This window comes from Canis lupus, chromosome X, assembly GCF_048164855.1.
Source record: "Canis lupus baileyi chromosome X, mCanLup2.hap1, whole genome shotgun sequence".
Classification (NCBI taxonomy): Eukaryota; Metazoa; Chordata; class Mammalia; order Carnivora; family Canidae; genus Canis; species Canis lupus.
Genome location: NC_132876.1, coordinates 109,143,092 through 109,163,569, shown reverse-complemented (window position 1 = coordinate 109,163,569; position 20,478 = coordinate 109,143,092). Strand labels below are relative to the sequence as shown.

Sequence of the window (20,478 nt, the reverse complement as noted above, 5' to 3'; positions counted from 1 at the left end):
GATTGGTGAGGGAATGTGCCCTGTATGGCTCCAGTGGAAGAGGACTCTGGAAGCTTGTTCCCGATCTTCCCCAGATTTTACCCCATGGTCTTTGCCCATTGCTGATTTTGCTCTTAGTCTTTTACTGTAATAAATCATAGTTAGGAGTCCTCCTAGAGAATCAATGATCTGCAAATGGTCTTGGGGACTTTCTGACACATTCCTTGTTCACAAAAGGGGGATACTTTCTATTTCCCAGGAATTTTTAAAGAGATAATTCATGCACCATAAAACCCTTTAAAAAGCGTACAATTTAGTGGTTTTCAGTATATTCACAAGTTTGTACAATTGTAACAACAGTCTAATTCCAGAACATTTTCAATACTCCCAAAACAAACCCTATACCCAATTTAGAATTCATTCCCTTTCCCCACTCTTCCAGTTCCTAGCATTATTGTCTTTTTGTATTTGGCTATCCTGGACAAGTCATATAAATGGACTCATATAACTTGTGGAATTTTATGTTTGGCTTCTTTCACTAAGCATAATGTTTTCAAGGTTCATCATGTAGCATGTATCAGTAATTCATTCTTCTGTATAGCTGAGTAATATTCCACTTTATGGACATACCACATTTTGTTTATCCATTCATCTGTTGATGTACGTTTGAGTTGTTTCTACTTTGTGGCTAATGCTGCTAAGAACTACTCAGGGACAGTTATTTTGTGTTTTCAATTTTCTGGGCTCTATACATAAGAGTGCAACTGCTAGGTCACATGGTAACCCTATGTTTAACCTTTTGAGGAACTTGCCAGGCTGTTTTCCAAAGTGAGTACATCATTTTACATTCTCACCAGCAACGTATGAAGGTTACAATTTCTCCACATCCTCGCCAACACATATTTACCCTATTTTCTTTTAATTTTGGCCATCCTATAAGTGTGAAGTGGTATCTCATTGTGGTTTTGACATACATTTCCCTAATGACTAATGATGTTGAGCATCTTGTCATGTGCTTATTGGCCATTTGTATATCTTCTTTGTGGAAATAGTACAACTACTCAGAAACTAGTAGGCTATTTCTAAAAACTAGTTAGAAATAGAGGATCATATGTCATTTATATGTCATCTAAGTGAACATACTATTTTGGGAACTAAGACCAACCCTGCCTTATTGTGGATACAATGTTGCTAATCTGCAAACAGAGAATGTCAGCCCTCATTAATCTTGCCATGACAATTTGATCCGATTTAGTCAAGAGAAGCTTTGACAGTGTGGCCTAGAGTTTCTCAGACTTCACTGTGCAGGTCTCCTGGGGCCTGAGGGTATGTCTTCCTAATAATCTCCCAGGCGATACCAATGTTGATGGTCTATGGGCCACCCCTTGAGCAGCAAGGCTCTAGACATTTATTGAGCTCTTACTATGCCAATCATGGTCTTATCTCATTTAATCCTCATGACAATTTAAAGTATTTCAATTTTATAGATAAGGAAATTGAGGCTTGGAATGCCTGGATGGCTCAGTTGATTAAGTGTCCAACTCTTGATTTTGGCTGAGGCCATGATCTCAGAGTTGTGGGATCAAGCCTTGTGTCATGCTCCACACTCAGTGGGGAGCTTGCTCAAGATTCTCTCTCTCCCTCTACCCACCCCAACTCCCCATGAGTGTGCTTACACTTGTGCACGTCCTCTGTCTCTCTAAAGTAAACAAGTCTTTAAAAAAAAGGAAACTGAGGGGCAGCCTCGGTGGCTCAGCGGTTTAGTGCCACCTGCAGCCCAGGGTGTGATCTTGGAGACCCGGGATCGAGTCCCACATTGGGCTCCCCGTTTGGAGCTTGTTTCTCCCTCTGCCTGTGTCTCTGCCTCTCTCTTTCTGTGTGTCTCTCATGAATAAATAAATAAAATCTTTTTTAAAAAAGGAAACTGAGGCTTAGAGAGGTTAATTAATTTACCCAAAGTGGTAAGACCTAGCAAGTGTCAAATCCGGTTATAGGACTCCAGAGACTGTGGTTTACAGGCTACTTTGCCAAATCATCTCTTTAAGAAAGTCTACTAACCTCCATAGCTCATGAAATAGATTTTTTTCCCTAATCCACATGCCCTCAATCATAAAATAATTTACTTACCTCTGTGACACTGAAAAGAAAAAAAACAAACATAGTAACAGCAAAACACTGGTAGGTAGAAAATGTTATTAACCATTGAAGACATTTCTCAAAGTCAGCAAATGGGAAACAAAATACAAAAATTCAGGAATAACCTGTAGGTCAACCAATACCACTTTGGGCATTTTCCTTGGCGTCACCAACTTGGCCTCTTTTACCTGAGTCACTGGCCTGCTCAGAGAGCATGAGTACACTTCTGCTTCTGGCTAAAGAAGCCTGTGTGGGTGTCAACAGTCGCATAACAAGAAAGGTTTCCATGGGACTAAGGTGTGTACGATGAGCTGAGGGATGGAATCAAATGAAAAATTTAAAAAGCAAAATTAAAACAAAATAAAATATTTAAAACAAACACAGATTATGATGCAAATTAACTTTTGGGTGGCAGAATGAATGTGGAAAATAAAAATATTTTAGCAAAGGATGGATTTGGAGTTTGTCATAGTAAAATAAAACAAATGATGTGTCCTTTGGGGTTTGGGAGAACACGTTAATTCTTTTGGGGTGCCAGAATTCATTGAATATGCTATTATAGTATCACAATATTACCTGTATCACTTAAAGAGAATTAGCCCATCTCCCAAGATGTAATATGGACTCAAGAAACCATTTACTCACCAAGTAGATCTACCATTGTAAAAAGATTACTCCTATGAAACACTTTAGGGTCTTCTGTTAAAAAACATTTCATTATACACTGATTTTGTGATCGTATAAATATGCATCTGTTCATACTTTTTCTATGTACATAAGGGCAAAAATTAAATAAGAACCACAAAAACAAAAATAGCCAACTAATTATCGGCTTTAATGGAAGTAGCAGTAATCATAATCTAAAATTCAGTGACTGAAATGTCATTTTGATGGCTTTGGAATGTATTATGTGGTAACGGATTAACTCTTCCATTACTTTGAATTTCTTGGGTACCCATTAGCCAGTAAATGGTTTGGGAATTATATTTTTGAATTTATAATCCACAAGCAGATAATTCAGTTGCCAACAATATGCAATAACATACTGATATCTTTACATAGTAATCAATGCAAATATGAATTTAACCTCAATTTGTAACCATGTGAATTAATGAAAACACATGGAATACACTCACTATGGAAAAGCTATACAGAATTAAAAGCAAGTAGATGTTTTCTCATTCAGCTCTCAATTAATTCAAGGTTTCCAGTGTTCAGTTCAACAATGAACTGCATCAGAGATCAGCAACATTGACACTTATGGGGTCTCTGACACACGACAGGCCTCTGTGCTGGAGGTGCAAGGTCAATGCCAGTGAAAAACAATCAGCAAGGCATACTGGCCTCTTCAAAGTCACGAACACTCTCCTGCTTGCCCCTTGGTAATGCCTAGCCTGTTAAATATTCTACTGGCACCTGGCACTTCTCCAAAGATGTTTTAAAATATGCATTTAATGCATAGAGAGCTTCCCTCTCTTCCTTAACCTACATACTCTGAAAGGTATAAAGTCATATGTTTAGTGACTTATCTGAGCCTCTGTTGGAACACAACCAGTTTTAAATCTATTCAGTTTCTGGAACCGGCACATGTCCATATCACTTTCCACCTCAAAATGAGTGCCGGAACAGGCCACCCATCCTATTCTCCTTTTAAAGGCTTCATATTAGCTCTGAACTTCTGTTTTCAAAACAGAAGTGGGCAGGCCTACAAACCACAGACAACAGCAGAGTCCCATTTTTTTCATACATCTAAGTTTTCCACATATATCTGCATGATCAATTCTGCTGTTTCTGGCTGATCAACTAGATCACATCAATAACCAGGCTGTTACTTTTTTAACAGTCCCATGTGCCCATTGGTCAATTAATTCTAGGGCACGATAACTCCTACATGCACTGTGGAAAATCCAATAATCCCTTTCAGACTGAAAGAATATCATAAATTCCTGTACCTATTCAACAATGACCTGGCTCTAAAGAGCGATGTCACTTTCCAAAGTCCAATTAAGCAAGGCCCTGGGGCTCCCACATTCAGACCACAAGGCTGAATTCAAATAATGGAGGTACTTGCAGAAGGCTCAAGAGGGGCTCTCACAAAGACCGATGTTAAGACACTCACACTAGAAAGAAGAAAACCACAGAGACCAGGTCTACACATTCACTTGCCTCGGTCTGGGGAATAGGATATTGCCACGGTGGATGAAGACAGGCGCTTACTCATGGGAGGCTCCGTCTGCTTTGGCAAATTCATGGTTGATGTTGAAAGTTTGTCACATGCTGCAGAGAAACGCATTAAAGACATTGGTATTCATACCACTGTAGACTGAGAAACACATAGCCCCAAGTGTTCTTCCTGTCCTCATCCACACGCCTCCTAAACAGCTGTGGCACAGCACACGGCTTCCATCATCCAGCTATGTACTTAGCCTATCTGGAAATGCACAGGCCAAGGCACCCATCAGTCTGAAGCAAGATCTTCTCTTCAATTTCAAATAGTCAACCTCACTCAACTGTTCAACTAAAGCCATGCTAATTCTGCCAGCAAATCATTTCCTGCATCCAAGGATCTTAAGCATATTCAGACTCCACAAAAACAAAACCAATCTGGACCCAGAGACAAATCACCACTGGAAAATGTTCAGTGGTCTGAGACTGTGTGAGCTGAAAGCAGACTTTTTCTGAAGGTTATCTACAAGCTCAGGGTGGAGAAAGAAATAATAATGGAATGCAAGTCACTGTATTTAAAACAAAACAATCTTTAGCAATTGGTTTCTTCCTCCTCTCCAGAGATGGGATCACAATAGCGCTTTTCTAATGCTGTGACTGTTTATGGTTAGGATTTTAACATGTGGTCCTGCGTCTGGTATTCCTAATTTCCAGGCATTATTTTGGACTGGTTTCTAAATTAAACCATTATAGCAAATGAAGAGGTGCTAATAATGCCCTGTCAAGCCATATCAAAGCCTGAGGCAAAAGGAAAGATGTGTGTCCTTGGCTTTAAAGGAAGCAAACTCATCACTAATATGTTCAAAATGTATTCCTCTCATCTTGTTTCCAAATAAGAAAACTGCCATCTTTTACAATGTGTCGTGATCAAGTGACAATCTTTTTTTTTTAATTTATTCATGAGAGACACAGAGAGAAAGAGAGAGAGAGAAGCAGAGGGAGAAGCAGACTCCATGCAGGGAGCCTGATGTGGGATTTGATTCTGGGTCTCCAGGATTACTCCCTGAGGCGAAGGCAGATGTCCAACCACTGAGCCACCCGGTATCCTTCAAGTGACAATCTTAAATACATTTTAATTATCTTAAGCTGGGATGCCTGGGTGGCTCAGCGGTTTAGTGCCTGCCTTCGGCCCAGGGCATGATCCTGGAGTCCAGGGATCGAGTCCCACTTCAGGCTCCCTGCATGGAGCCTGCTTCTCCCTCTGCCTGTGTCTCTGCCTCTCTGTGTGTGTCTCGTGTCTCTCATGAATAAGTAAATAAAATCTTTCAAAAAAATTATCTTAAGCTTAAGTGTAATTATAATAAATTCTATTTTGGTATAAATAAAATATTTAAATTTAAAAAGTGAGTTTTAATATATCTACCAATTTTTCAGCATTTTTCAACTACTTTAATGAAAAAAAAATTAACCAGTAGAAAGTCCATAAGACTATGTGTAAAGGGGTACACATTCCACCCTTCTGCCTGATCTCCAATATGGCTGGCTCAGTATGGTACTTGTCTTTAGAAATTTGATATTTTGTTCACCATGGATTTTTCTGCATTAACTGTGATTTATTCAAATATTATTTCGTCTTGATAAGGTGCTCCCTTAAACTGTATGCCCGAGTTAAGTACTGTGGTTGCCTCATTCTGGCCCCAAGCCCTGGGTGAGTGAGATTCTCAAGGGGTAATTATCAACTCTACCTACTGCCCCCATCTCTTTTAGAGGAAGACCAGTGCCACACTATAGTTAATTTGGCCCATGGAATAAATTCTCTGCTACTCAGCAACACAATAAGGAGATTTGTCAAAAGAATGCTGGAAACCAAGGATATTTATTCCTACCGCTGTAATTTTATCTGTACTGCTGGTAAATACTGCATCCCTTTTATATTTGTGTTTTCTTTGCTAGCCAAAGATGGATTGAATTTCTAAAGTCTTTATTAAATGAGAGAAAAGTTTTACTAATTCCGCTCTTGTTCTAGACCCTAAGAATTTCGCAGGTCTGTATCCAAAAACAAAGAGCCTATTAGAGAGATGAAATCAAGAACAAAGCAAACTTATCTCCTTGTTTGGGTTCCCAGTGTTAGTACTGATAAACTCCCTACCACTCCATCTCAAACACTTCTTCCAGGAATCCATCACATTAACATCTAAAACTCTATAGAGCACAGGTTTTGGTAATCAGAAGTGACTCAAACACCCTACTACATAATGCCTAAAACCAATTAATTAATGAGAATGTTAAAGATCTAAATGCACAAAAATCAAACACTGACAATATTTTCAAGACAGAAGTTAGTGAGCTAAGGATGAAATGTCTCCAGGGCACTACGGTGTATGTAAGGCATGCACAGCTCCATGATGACAGAGGAACAAAGAAATATGAGGATGTCATTCACATTTCTAGAAAAAAAGTTCTAAGGGGCCAGTCTAAGAAATCAACTGTAAAAGTGCTCGAGACAGACACAGTGATGGAGGGGAATGATCAGAACAGTCATCACAAAACGCTATGGCACGGTGAAGCTCAGATATACCGTTGGTGGACTCGGCAGCGGTGGCAGTGGTCCCTGGGTCCGGAGGGAGGGTGCTGGCTGCTAAACCTAGAGGAGGGGGTGGGGTATTTTCTGATTCACCTACACAGCAAAAAATCAGAGCAAAGAGAGGTAAAAGAAAAAAGTCCCAATTCCTGGTTGACTTTAGTTTCTAACTAGGAAATTAGAAAAACTGAAATGGGTTATTGACTCCTCAAAAAGAAAAAAATAAAGTACTGACAAAAGGTTAAAAGCACAATACAGCAAAGTCAAACAACTGTACTACAAATAGAACCCATCTGTTCTCAGAGCTAGTATACAGCTCCTGTGTAACATAATGACAAGATCACAGAAGACGCTGAAGAGAAAGGACACCCAGAGACTATTAACAGTCCACACATTAAACACTTGAAAATTTAAAGATGAGTATGAACCAAAAAATGAAATAAGTCACCTTGAAACAAAATTGAAAGAGCAACAAAAATGAATAATGAGGAAGGAAAACCCCCAGCCCCTTTTGGAGGGTAACCGCTGCTCAACCCTGCAGGGCCATGGTGCAGCAGGGACTTAGTCTACTGCTATCTAACCTTCCCTGAAATCAGATTATCGCCAGGCTTGTCAGGTGCATCTGGTTAACCAGGCTCTGCATTCATTTTCTTTCTTTCTTTTTTTTTGTATATATATATTTTTTTGGAGTTCGATTTGCCAACATATAGCATAACACCCAGTGCTCATCCCGTCAAGTGCCCCTGTCAGTGCCTATCACTCAGTCATCCCATCTCCCCCACCCACCTCCCCTCCACCACCCCTTGTTCATTTCCCAGAGTTAGGTGTCTCTCATGTTCTGTCACCCTTACTAATATTTCCCACTCATTTTCTCTCCTTTCCCCTTTATTCCCTTTCACTATTTTTTATATTCCCCGAATGAAGCATTCATTTTCTTTGCTTTTCTTATGCTTTACCTTAAAGCCCAGTTATTCTATCAACTGCTGTTTGCTAGCAAAAAGAACCCAGAAATTCCCTTCTTGAGAAATGCATACGCAGGAAGCTTGGCATCACATCTGAAAAAGGTACCTGCAGATGATTACAAAGCATCCCCCGGATCCAGTGGCACCAGCCTGTGCCCATTATCTCCTGCCTGCCTCATGATCTCCCACCAGGGCCCTGCAATGCAGGGACAGCCCTTCACTCACCATCACGACCTCCAGGCCCAGTGGCCAGCGAAGCTCCCCATGAGCACTTCTTCTTCAGCTCCAGTTGCTGTGTGCGCTCCAGGGACCGGCGCATCATCGCCTCCAGCCGCTCCTGCCCAATTTACGCAAGGGAGAGCAACATAACCACCCAGCCCCACTGTGCTACTGTGCTGCTGTGCTTCAGGGCTCAGGGTGAGTCACCAAATGGGGCTCTCAGTGCTCAGCATCCAAAACCCAAGCACACGTGCTCTCCCCACCACACTAGCAGATCTTAGTGGGTGGAGAGTAAACAATGCAGCTAGTGCTGGCTCTCAGCCCCAGGGGACAGGCTGCTGCAGCAGCCAGGCCTTGATTTAAGAATAATGCCAGACAAGCATTAACCCCTTCAGACCTGTCTCAAGTCTCGTTTTTGCCCCATTGAGTAGAACTGGAATTGTGCTCTGGAACCAAGGGCATTTTCTCTAGTAGAAAAGCATAAAGCATTCTGGTTTGAAAATATTTTAATAAAAATATAATTTGATTTTTTATAGCCTTAAGCATAGCTTTTTGGGGTGATACCTGGCTTTGAGATCTATTTTACCAAGACTCATTTTCATCTTAGAAATTCTTAAAAGGGAATCAATTGTTTTCTCCATTGTAATAATTTTCTCTTATACAGTATTCAGGGGATAATGCTGCATATTTCAAAACTTAAAAGAGACAAGAGTAGGGAACCTCCTAGCCATAAAATAAAGCATCTATGCATTCTCAAGGAGTTATATGGGGGGGAGGGGAGGAAGAACTAAATAGTTTTTAGCCAGAAGAGGAAAAAAAACAACAACTAGGCTTCTCCCTTACCAGAGCATTTATTAAAAGCACTCTCCTATGTTAATCAAAGTGTTATTTTTATAAAGTTGGGTCTGAATGCTGGCAAATATTTCCTTGGCACTGGAGTGAAGCTATTCTAATTTTGTATTCCCCACCATCCCAATGACACTGCAAATACCACATCTTCTTTCTACCTCCACTGGACAAGGCCTGAAGCAAGGTAAACAGGTATATACTGATGCCCTTTTGCCTTCATATCAACCTTGAGCTGCTCTAGTAAATGGGCTCATCCTAGCCCAACTCCAAAACAATAAGATAACTATTTTCTCATGGCTTGAATAAAAAGCAAGCAAAATTAATTTAGGGCAGCACCAACTGCATAACCATAACTTAAGAATCAGGGAAAGGTTCCTTTATTTCACTTACTAGAAACACAGAAAGGTCACTTAAGAGGTATCTGGATCTATCCATTTTGTCTATACCAGAGGGATGGGATGAGCATTATCCACATCTCGGCTTCCTCTGCATATTTTTTTTCTCTGAATAGCACTTTGCTAAGAGATGGCCTCTCCAGGGACCTCTGAGTAGAAAGGGGATTTTTTTCTCCTGTAAGTCTCAGATTTTTATTTGCTCTAGTTTTTGGCTGAGACTACAATCATGAGTGTGCATTTCCTAGCAGAGTCCTGTCTTCATGACCCTGGCCCACTAAATTCTGAGAGCCAACCCCCGGGGCCTACCCAAGAAAAGTTGGCAGTTTGGAGGGACTAGAGCTTTTTGACTATTTGATACCTGAAGTACAGTCGCTTGAGACTGAGGTTGAGGCTGAAAGGTATTTCATTATATGGATTTAACATAAAGTATTTAACCAATGACCTAATTTAAGTGTTGAAACCTTTTACCTCAGAGTGAATTTGTTTTTTTTTTTAATTTTTTATTTATTTATGATAGTCACAGAGAGAGAGAGAGAGAGAGAGAGGCAGAGACATAGGCAGAGGGAGAAGCAGGCTCCATGCACCGGGAGCCCGACGTGGGACTCGATCCCGGGACTCCAGGATCGCGCCCTGGGCCAAAGGCAGGCGCTAAACCGCTGCGCCACCCAGGGATCCCCTCAGAGTGAATTTAGTATTGAGTGAGTTATGGGAGATTTCCTACATGCCAAAGGACCTCATAAGACAGTCCTTCATTTACCAGGGGACCAATAACAACAAATAACATCAAGACCTGCCAGCCAAACTTACTGAACAGCTATATAGGAGTGTAATTATAAGGGAATGCTCACCCAACACCAGACCTACTTATGGACTGTTTGGTTACCTTAAAAACAAAACAAAAAAACCTTCTGCCATCTACCTCCAACCTACTAAGCTGCTCCAAATTCCACTGTTAGAGATACATTCCTTTGAATCATAAGCAGGATTATGAAAATGAAGCTATCCCTGAGAGAGAGCACAATCACTCTGTGTTACCCACTTTTGCAGAGATGATGAAAAATACATGGTAACCAAGCTCAAACTCTATGGTAAGGAGACTTACAGAACCCAAAGTCATTAGAATGGGGTGATTCAAACATGTCAAAATCAAAACTGGTCCAGGGGTACCTGGGTGGCTCAGTCAGTTAAGCGTCTGCCTCTGGCTCAGGTCATGATCTCAGGGTCCTGGGATCGAGGCCCAAGTTGGGCTCCCTGCTCAAGTGGGGAGTCTGCTTCTCTCTATGCCCCTCCTCTTGCTCATGTGTTCTCTCTCTCCCTTTCTCATATAAATAAATAAATCTTAAAAAAACTAAACTGGCTCACTTCTCTTTTGTTAGAGGTTAGCCCTATATAAGTCACTATTATTGTGTGTGTGTGTGGGGGGGGTGTTTTTGTTACTTCATTTGATGGAATGAGGATGAGGGCACCTGGGTGGCTCAGTCTATTAAGTGTCTGACTCTTGGTTTCTGCTTCACCTCATGTCATGATTTCAGGGTCTGGGATGGAGCCCTGCATAGGGCTCAGTGCTTGAATGTGGAGTCTACTTGAGATTCTCTCCCTTTCCCTCTCCTTCTGTCCCTCCCCTTGTGTTCATGCTCAGAAGTATGCTCATGCTCACTCACTCTCTCTCTCAAATAAACAAAATCTTTTAAAAAATTGGGATTACATTACCTGCATTACCAAATCACTCAGGTCTACGAGACGATGACTAGCATAGTAAGTAAGTCCTTAACCAATACTGAGTTCAAATTTGAAAAGGGAAATTATTAACAGGACAGTTACTTAAAGCAGTGATTCTCAAACTTGGGGAGCCTGCATCAGAATCCCCTGGAGGGCTTGTTAAACACCAATTGCTGGGCCCCACGTGCAGAGTTTCTGATTCTACAGGTCTAAGGTGATACCTGCTAAGAATCTGCATTTCTGAAAAGTTCCCAGGTGATGTGGATGCTGCTGGCCATGGAACTCACTATGAGAACCACTGGTTAGAGGAAAGGGTGAGCATAAAAGAGCGTGCAAGAAAGTTCAATCACACCAGAAGAACAGTATTAATAAATATTAGAGCTGCATACTGCATACAGAAATTCCTGCCAAATTCTAGTTCTCCTGAGTATCATCAGATGATCAATAGAGGATGGGGAAAAGCAAGGCAGATTCTTGTCCTTAGAATGTCCTCTATTGGGAATTGCTTAGTGGAAGGAAGGAATGAGGGGATCTCACCTATGGACCCTTTAGCTCTGGCTCTAGATCTGCCTAGATGAAATCAGAGGAGAATAACCAAGATGACTTATGGAGCTGGCTGACGAATATAAAAGCCCTCTGGAAGGGCACAGCTCAGGTACTGTTGATGAACCAGAGAGCCATCTCTGGCAGAAGTGGAGAGCTGGCTGTGCCTTTTCCACTGCCCTTACAACATGTGTTCTGGGGAAAACAATGTGGGGACAAGCCCCCAGGGGTTCGTAGAAGGGGTCTGCAGAAGGTTTTTCTCTTTACATACAGATGTTTATATCTGGCCAGAAGGCCACATAGGCCCCATGGCCCCATGCCAGCCAATGCCCTCTGAGACCAGCTAGCTCTCAGCTCAGTGAAGTTTTTGTTTAGGGGAGTTTAGAAATTTCTTCTTCTTTTTTAAAAATTTATTCATGAGAGACAAAGAGACAGAGGTAGAGACATAGGCAGAAGGAGAAGCAGGCTCCCTGCAGGGAGCCCGATGCAGGACTTGATCCTAGGATCCCAAATAACGACCTGAGCCAAAGGCAGATGCTCAACCACTGAGCCACCCAGGTGCCCCAGAAATTTCTTCTTTTTACATTCAGACTGGTGGGTTTTGTTAGGTATCAAGCAATAAGAGTATGAGAAGTATGAGATGAAGTTACTCTTTGAAAGAGGCCTTTCCTGGTTATCTGTTGAGCATGAGAAACATGGAGCTAGCTTCACCAAATCCGCACTTCTAGTCAGGAAACTATACTCCCCCAAGTGGAGAATGGGGGAGTACCTTGTGTTGTCAGCCCTAACCCACGTAGGTAACAAGTTTATTCTAAAAGCTTGATTCTTGAGAGCTGTGTGGCATGTAAGAATTAGAAGAACCTACCTTGTGGAGAAAGTAGCCTTCAGCTAGATAATGAGCTCAAGGTCAGTATCTCAAGTAGACACTGGTTATCCCCTTCCCCAGGACAGGCCTGACCAGCCTCCAGCTCTCCCAGTCCTGAAAACCTCTGGAAACCAAGCTGTTTGTGGTGCCCACTTCTGTACTGGCAGACAGGAAGCCCCCTGGTCAAGTCTGGGGCTCACCCACACATATGTGAGGAGTTACCAAGAGCAACATCCTGGCAACTCTAAGGACATGGAACCAAGACAGGGCTAGGAAGGAGGTGTGGAGTCAACAGGTCTTTTCTGAGCTCCTAAGATCAGCCCCAGAGAGTTGGGACTTGGCAGGCAAACCAAATACTTTCCAATAAGTTACAGAAGCAAAATGGGCTGCAATGGAATGAACCATTCCTGCAGATATTTCTCTCTGGTTAATAAAGACAGAACATGACAAGAACAAGAAAAGACTGAAGAATCTATGTAGCCACGTGCCAAGCAGGGGGCAGCCCTGCCAAAGATTTCCAGGGAACCATGAGGGTAAATGCAGGGTTCTCCTTTGGAAAGGGGCTCCTGCAATGTAGACCTACCTGTCCTCTCTAAAGATCACCCACAAGAATGCCAAGCAGGTCTAAGCATCAGCAGACTGCTGACACTGATGTGGTTAACAGGCTGGCCTGCGTGTGGAAAGTTCTTAAGCTCCACCTGGGACTCCAGAGGCCATGAAGGTAGAAGCTGTGGCAGAGGAAGGCTGCTGTTTCCTTGTGTTGCTACACAACCAGGCTCTCAGCCCTGCCCTGCTGTGTCTGGGGAAAAGAGGGAAGCAAGCTCAGCATGTATGTGTAGTGACAAAAATCAGGCAGCATCCCCCATTCCCCATTATCATCCATGTTAGGGGTAAAAGGAAGCACACAAAGCAAACAGAAAATTATCTTAAAGTGCAACCAGTAAAGATTCAGCTGAAGTCACTGAAGGGAATGTAACATTTCTGAACACTACTCTATGCAAGGTGCTTTGCTGGGTACTTTCACAAAAGTCACTTCCTTTAATTCCTGTGACTACCTCTGTTTTGGGCAGAAGAGACTGAGTTATAGGGATATGAAGAGCTAGGTGACTTGTTCCTGGCTACCAAATGCCCAGTAGTAGAGCTGGGATTTGCACAGGGAGCAGACGAATCCATGCAGCCATCAGGCCACAGCCAACAATGGTAAAGTGGGGCTAAGACCCTTGCAATGACTTTCATTTGCCAAGAGGGACAAAGAAATCATCATTTAAATGAGTGCTTTGTGGGCAAAGATGAGTCTAATTGTGTGTGTGTGTATACATGCGTACATGTTCATGGGTTTTTTTTTTCCATTTAAAAAAGAGGAAGGGGTAAAAGATATATAGTCATAAATCAAACAGATTTAAAAAGACACCAAACCTATATAAATGTCTCTGAATCCTATAGAACTGGTGATTAACCTCTGTACTGTTCATACTAAATGATGAGTCATTATAGCTTATGAATAAAAAATGATCATCACCTGATACAAGGCTATGATTACATCCTTAAAATACACTTGTTAAGAAAATCTACTCTCCAAATATGCTTTCTAAATATATTTTCAAAGTTTAGTAATAAAGGACTCTGCAAAAAAAAAAGAAAAGAAAAAAAATAAAGGACTCTGCAGTGGTAATAATGATCCATTTCTCTTTTAAAAGGTAACTGTAGAGAAAGGATGATTAAAGCAAGGAACTGCATTAAAATTTACATATACTAGCATCTTTGTATTTGAAGGCAGACAGTTTGCTGTGAATAAGAGAACCAAGTTACCCTCTGCCCTCACATCCCTTCCCCTAGCCCCATGTCTGCCCTAAAGGCACAGGTTCCCAGCACAACCCCCAGACTACACTACCAGGCCCCTATCCATCATCCTCTCTGAGTCTCAAAGTCAGAGAAGGTTAGGTCTGGAAGAAGCCTTGGAGACTGCCAAATTCAACGCCTCACTTCAGAGATAAGCAAATCAAGCAAATACCCAGACAGTCTAAATGGCTTATCCAAGGTCACAGAACAAATTAACACCTGAGTTGAATGGGTAAATCTCTTCATCCCTACTCCAGGGCTTGCTGTCTTGCTGCTGAGAAAAGGCATGGTGAGGTACCAGAGAGAAAGCTCAGTAGTAAATCTCTCTCGTATCCCAGAGCTGGGCAGGACACTTGGATGCCCTTGAGCACCAAGCCCTGTGGGAGCCACTGTGATGGCTTAGAGGTCCTGGGACTTTACCTCCTCCTCCCGGAGCTTCTGCTTCCTCTTCTCTTCCACAGCAGCCCTCTTCTGGTCCTCCCGCTGCCGCTGTTCTTCCAGTTTCCGCCATCGCTCCTCAATTTGCTTTTCATACTGGAGCTTAGCTCTTTTCTGTTTCTCCAGGATCTGCTGCTCCCGGGCAGCTGGGGGGAAGGAAAGTGGAAGAGAAGTGTCATTACCAGAGCACCCCACACTGTTTGGATTAACCAAAATGCAGCAGCAAGAGACAAAAAACCAAAACCAAAACCAAAACAAACAAACAAACAAAAAGCACCCGGTGAGATTCTAGGCTACAGTGCTTGAGATGAAGGGTTCTGGCATCTCTGCCACTAGCTGGGGGACTCTGGGCATGCTAACTACATCATCTCTCTGCCTTGGTTACCTCTTCTGTGAAGTGGGGACCATTGCATCTGCAAAATCACAGTGTGGTGAAGATTAAATGAGGCTGTGCGTGGAAAGTACACAGTAACTGCCCCTGTACACGGGAGCCACAGCTCCTGCTGCTATCACCAAGTCAGATCTGTCATGGTGGCCAAGCCATACACTAGGCTGAGAAATTAGTTCTAAGGGGACATCCACTAAAAACCATGTTAACTGTGTATGTACGATGCATAAGACATTAAGCTATACAAGGGTTGTAAACTCATGACATTCCCCTCAAGACCTTTCCTAAGGACTATCTATCTGGCAGGGTCAGGGAAGGGTTCCCTGGGGAAAGAATGTGTGAACCAACCAGCAGGAGGCAATCAAGAAGAACCAGAAAGCTCACTTGTCTTAATTCACTATTTACCTACCTCACAGTACCCTGTGGGAACACATCAGACTTATCTGTCTATAGTTTGCAAGAGGTAAGACACCCTCTCTCATCAAGGTTTCCCATCCTAATATAGAAAATGTCTTAACTGATAATTTTCTCAGTTCTAAGGATGGCCCTTCTAGATGCCCTGGAAAGAGCCTGAGTGAGTGCACATAGTAGATGCTTGAGGAGGTGGGGGCAGTGACTGTTTCTTGTTCCTCACCACCTACCCACAGTCTCCGGCAGAGTGTCTAGAACACAGCAGAGGTTCAATGTTTGCTAACTGAGTAAATGAACTGTTCTGAGAAATAAATAACAATTGTGAACATGCCAGCCGAAGAGTGGATTCGCTCTCTAGGGCTCATGTTCATCTAGCAACTGTTCTACCTCTCTTCCCATTCACCCATCAATTTCTAAGGATCTTCAGAAAATACACCACCATATTTTTATTCCCTTGAACCTAAACAGCCAAAGGGCACAACTTACCAAGACATTTTTCTCTTTCTTCTCGTCTTTCTTTAGCTAGTCTCTGTCTCTCATCAGATCTTAAAAATCCATCCATGCCTACAAAAAATAAAAACAAGATGAATTAATTCTTCCCTCTGTCCCTATCTGCTGAGTGCCAGGGGCCATTGGTCCTGCACCCTGGGGGTCTGGCCACACATATACATCATCTATCACCATCACTTAATCCACGGAGGCCCAATACATTATTCCCTAACACACACACACACACACACGGCCAGGCCCTGAGAGCTGAGGGGTAGTAGCCATAGCTTTCACATTCACCCACCAAGCTGTGCTGTAGTGGTCCCAATGCCAATCCTGGAGAACCACAGTCTTTCCCTAGTCCTCTGTGCCCAGGATTGGCCCTGGAGGGGGTCAGAAAATACAGCAAGTGCCAGGGAGGCTTGGTAGTGTGCAGAAAAGCCCATCAAGCCTCCCCAAGCCTGGATCCCAAGGGAGAAGAGAAGCACAAAAGTGGACACAATTATTAAACTGATAGTGAACATTCTACTTTCCGAAGGGAGCCAAATGCTGAGGGACACATACAAGTTCCTTGGTAAACACTGAGAAATATAAACACTCAAGTTTGATTTTGGTTCTGCTAAATTTGCTCCAATGTCAATCTTAGTATTTTAGAATCAAAAAGAAGAAATAAAATGTACTCCTGTTTGTCATGTAAATATCTATAAAAATAAAAGGAACAGATGGCAGTTCCTCCCCCACAAAATGTCCAGGAAACATCCCAGAAGCTCCACATCTCTACCCATCTTCTACAGGACCATAAAGGGCTTTCTGAGTCAAAGATCAAATGATATTCATGGTCATTTTAGGACTAGAAATAATTTACTACACTCAGTCACAATCAATCATTCATGAGCATTACTTATATAATATTTAGGCACAACATCTTGGAGAAATCAGCTTCTGTGTTAATACAACCAGACTCACTTTCATAGGCCCAGGCCCTCTTTTTGGTAGTATCATATGCTGACCTCATTGTGTGCCTTGCTGCCACAATTACCTACACCCCTTTTGGGGAAGTTCCTGTGACTATCCAGGAGAGAGACTAGAGGCTTGGACTCAATATAGGCAGCAGGAATACAGAGATGGATGTGATAAACACTGGATTGTCACAACTCCCCATGGGCATCTGATTATGCAGCCTGGATTATATATCAGGTATATTAAAGCTCAAGACTAAAGTGCTAGAAAATCAACCTGGACTATAAATGCCATTACTCGTGTTTGTTTTTAGTTAGCTCTTGATCATCATGCTACCAACAACATGAACATCATCAAGAATTTGAAGGCCCAACTTCTAAGCTCATCATTGCTGACTCCTCACAGTTTGATCCCAAACTCTCTTCCCAACCAACTTGACATCAGCACTGCCTCTTTCTTCCACACACCTTCCAGCTCAAAATACCCTTCTCCCACATCCCCACAGCTATTTAAATCCCACCTACCTTCAGGATCTCACAGTGCCCCGGACCCCATGATGCTATTCTCCCTCACAGTTGGCAGAACCCTAATTCCATTCTGCTTGGTTACAGAGTTCTCTGATTCAGTATCCCTGGGAGGATGGAGAGGCTACTGAGGCAAGGGTGGCTTATCTATGTTTGGGTCACCCCAGCTTGGGGTACCACTCAACAGTGCCCCTGAGGTGAACACACAATGCTCAAAGGCAAGCATGTAGTCTTGCCTACAAGACAAGAGAGAGAAAAACCAAGTTTCTCTTTTTTCTAAACGCTTTCAGGCTCTAGTGTCTACATCAATCAAGAATTTGATTAATAATGGGCAGCCTCAGTGGCTCAGTGGTTTAGCATTGCCTTCAGCCCAGGGTGTGATCCTGGAGAGCTGGGATGGAGTCCCACATCAGGTTCCCTGCATGGAGCCTGCTTCTCCCTCTCCCTGTGTCTCTGCCTCTCTCTGTCTCCCTCTGTCTCTCTGTCTCTGTCTTTCATGAATAAATAAATCAAATTAAAAAAAGAATTTGATTAATAAGAATTTATTCTGTGTGAGAAGTTACAAAGTGAAGCTCAGCACCTCTGGACAGATGCTTGCTTGTGTCAGCACCCATATCAACCCGTCCCTCCCAGCAGGACCTGAACCTTACTCTGTATTGCCCATGTCACCCTTCAGATGTTAATGAGCCAGCCCTGTATCTGAGGTACAGTCTGAGAAACACTAAAAGTGTTCTTCAAATAGAAGAGAAAAACAAGGAAAAGGGCCAAGCACATTTGGAACTGGCCACATTACCCAGATGCTTTACAAAAACAAGTTGCTCTGTTCCAGGGATATGCATTATTTTAGGCTGCCCCCTTGTGGGCACTTGTAAGAGTCACAACTACAAATCATTTCCTTTCCAGAAAATCTTCATTACCGTGCTCAGTCTTCATCACAAAAAAAAAAAAAATTAAAAAAAAAGTCATCATCACGTGCTTCATCATAATAGGAGGTGACCCAGTTACTGTGGATCAAAGGCACTTCTTGTATTTCTTTGGGTCAGTCACCTTATGATGCAGGTACTATTTCAATCCTCATAGTTGTAGAAAGGGAAGCACAAAGAGGTTAATTAACTTGTCTGAGGTCACACCATCAGAAAGTGGAAAAGCCAGATCCTAATCCAAGAACCTAACTCTAGAACCCACACTCTTAACTACTGTTCTCTTGCAAAGGAAGAAATGTAACAGCTTGACCTTAGTGCCTATGAATGAAATCTGTCACCCAGTATCACACACAAGGAACAAATCCCATCTTTGTCTCTGGAATAAGTCTGCAAATTTGGAAAGGTCTAAGTCTAGTTCATTAGAGAGGTATCAAATAAGCACTACTGTAAGCCAAGCACTGGCTGGCTGGGTGCAGATCTGGCCAATGTCCAGGCAGGGTAATTATTTGCTTCCTCTTCAAACTGATGGTTTGGAAATGTTTTAGAGAGGCTGATGCTAGATGGGAAACACGGTTAGCCAGAGAATCTTGGGGACAGCCATGAAAAGCAATTCTGCTTTGGCTTCAATGAAGAGGGTGAAGTGACTCAAACATTCCAATATGGGTAACCTGGAGTCTCTGTAATGTCACACAGAGTTGCAAGCCATGTGCGGCTACTTCACCTTAAGATAATCAAAATTAAATGCAATTAGGGGAGCCTGGCTGGCTCAGTCGGAAGAACATGTGACTCTTGATCTCAGGGTTATGAGTTCAAGTCCCACACTGGGTATTTAGATTCCTTAAATAAACTTAAAAAATTAAATGCAATTAAAAGTTCAGTTCCTCACCACACTGGTCACATTTCAGACACTCACTCTCCACATGAGGCTTGCAACTATCACACTGGACAGCACTGAAGGAGAAATCTGGCAGCTCCTTCATGTGATCCCTTCCGTAACGCTTAGCTGCTCTGGGGCACATATGGATAAGCAAATCTCAGAGTTCAATCCGGGTTGTAAGGCTGGGGTAGGGCCTCGTTCTTTCACACAGCTTGGCCCCTCCTGAATACAAGAACTCTCAATCATTTCTAGAACATTCATTTGAAGAAAAGCCAAATAATTAACTCATATCTCCAACTTCCATCTTGTGCCTTTCCATGACGCTCTAGGAACCTCTGCTGAGAAGCACCCGGCTTATCCCAGTAGAGCACAAACCAGACCACCTCTATTTGTTAGGGGCCATGGACTTAACCAGTTATTACCACTAGTACAACACAGTCAGAGGAATTGAGGTATACCATGATTAACACAGGGTAAATAATATATAAACATTAACAATACCAAGAGACCTCCTCTAAAGACCCAGTATACTTAAGGGTTAATGCTCAACTTGGTTCCTACAGGTAGCCTTCTCTCTGTATGGCCTGAAATTCTAAAATGTTTAGTTTTCCTACCCAATAAATCATCCTTTATCCATTAATACCTCGTACTATATGCGTACACTTGTTTCTTTTTTATTAAACCAGAGACTCAATTTTATCTTTGAACCCATGAGAAGAGATGGAGAATAGATCTGTGCTTGTCAGAGGATAGGGAAGAGGGGCAGAAAGGAGTAGGTGGCTATTAAAGGGCAGCATGAGGGATCCTGTGGTAATGGAAATGTTGTCTATCTTGACTAGATCAGTGTCACCACTTTGGTTAGGACAATGTACTATAGTGCTGCAAGCTAGTATTGTTGGGGAAAACCAGGTAAAGGGTATATGGGATCTCTCTGTAGAATCACTTATAACTGTATGTGAATCTACAGTGACCTCAAAATAGAAAGTTTAATTTAGGGATGCCTGGGTGGCTCAGTGCATGATCCCAGGTTGGGAGACTGAGTCTTGCATCAGGCTCCCTGCAAGGAGCCTATTTCTCCCTTTGCCTGTGTCTCTGTCTCTCTGTGTCTCTCATGAATAAATAAAATCTTTTTTTAAAAAAAAGAAAGTTTAATTTAAAAAATATGGCTAAGGGGTGAAGCCCTGGAGAAGAACCAAAGACAGAGGGAGCAGAGGG

General features: G+C 42.4%; 1 protein-coding gene across 21 annotated transcripts in view; it reads right to left on the bottom strand.

Annotated features, from left to right (window-relative positions):
• The window catches only part of MAP7D2 (MAP7 domain containing 2), a 108,433-nt gene that overhangs the window by 38,095 nt on the left and 49,860 nt on the right, over positions 1-20,478 (bottom strand). For 6 of the 21 annotated variants that reach the window (XM_072817885.1, XM_072817884.1, XM_072817888.1 and 3 more), the window contains exons 2-7: positions 15,977-16,054; positions 14,674-14,837; positions 8,050-8,161; positions 6,860-6,958; positions 4,282-4,392; positions 2,304-2,426 (exon numbers count right to left, since the gene is read on the bottom strand). In XM_072817885.1, coding sequence (XP_072673986.1) covers positions 2,304-2,426; positions 4,282-4,392; positions 6,860-6,958; positions 8,050-8,161; positions 14,674-14,837; positions 15,977-16,054 — 687 coding nt within the window. Of the gene's footprint in view, positions 1-2,303; positions 2,427-4,281; positions 4,393-6,859; positions 6,959-8,049; positions 8,162-14,673; positions 14,838-15,976; positions 16,055-17,463; positions 17,607-20,478 lie in introns of those variants that run through there. The other 15 variants (XM_072817898.1, XM_072817901.1, XM_072817900.1 and 12 more) reach the window with 7 other exon arrangements.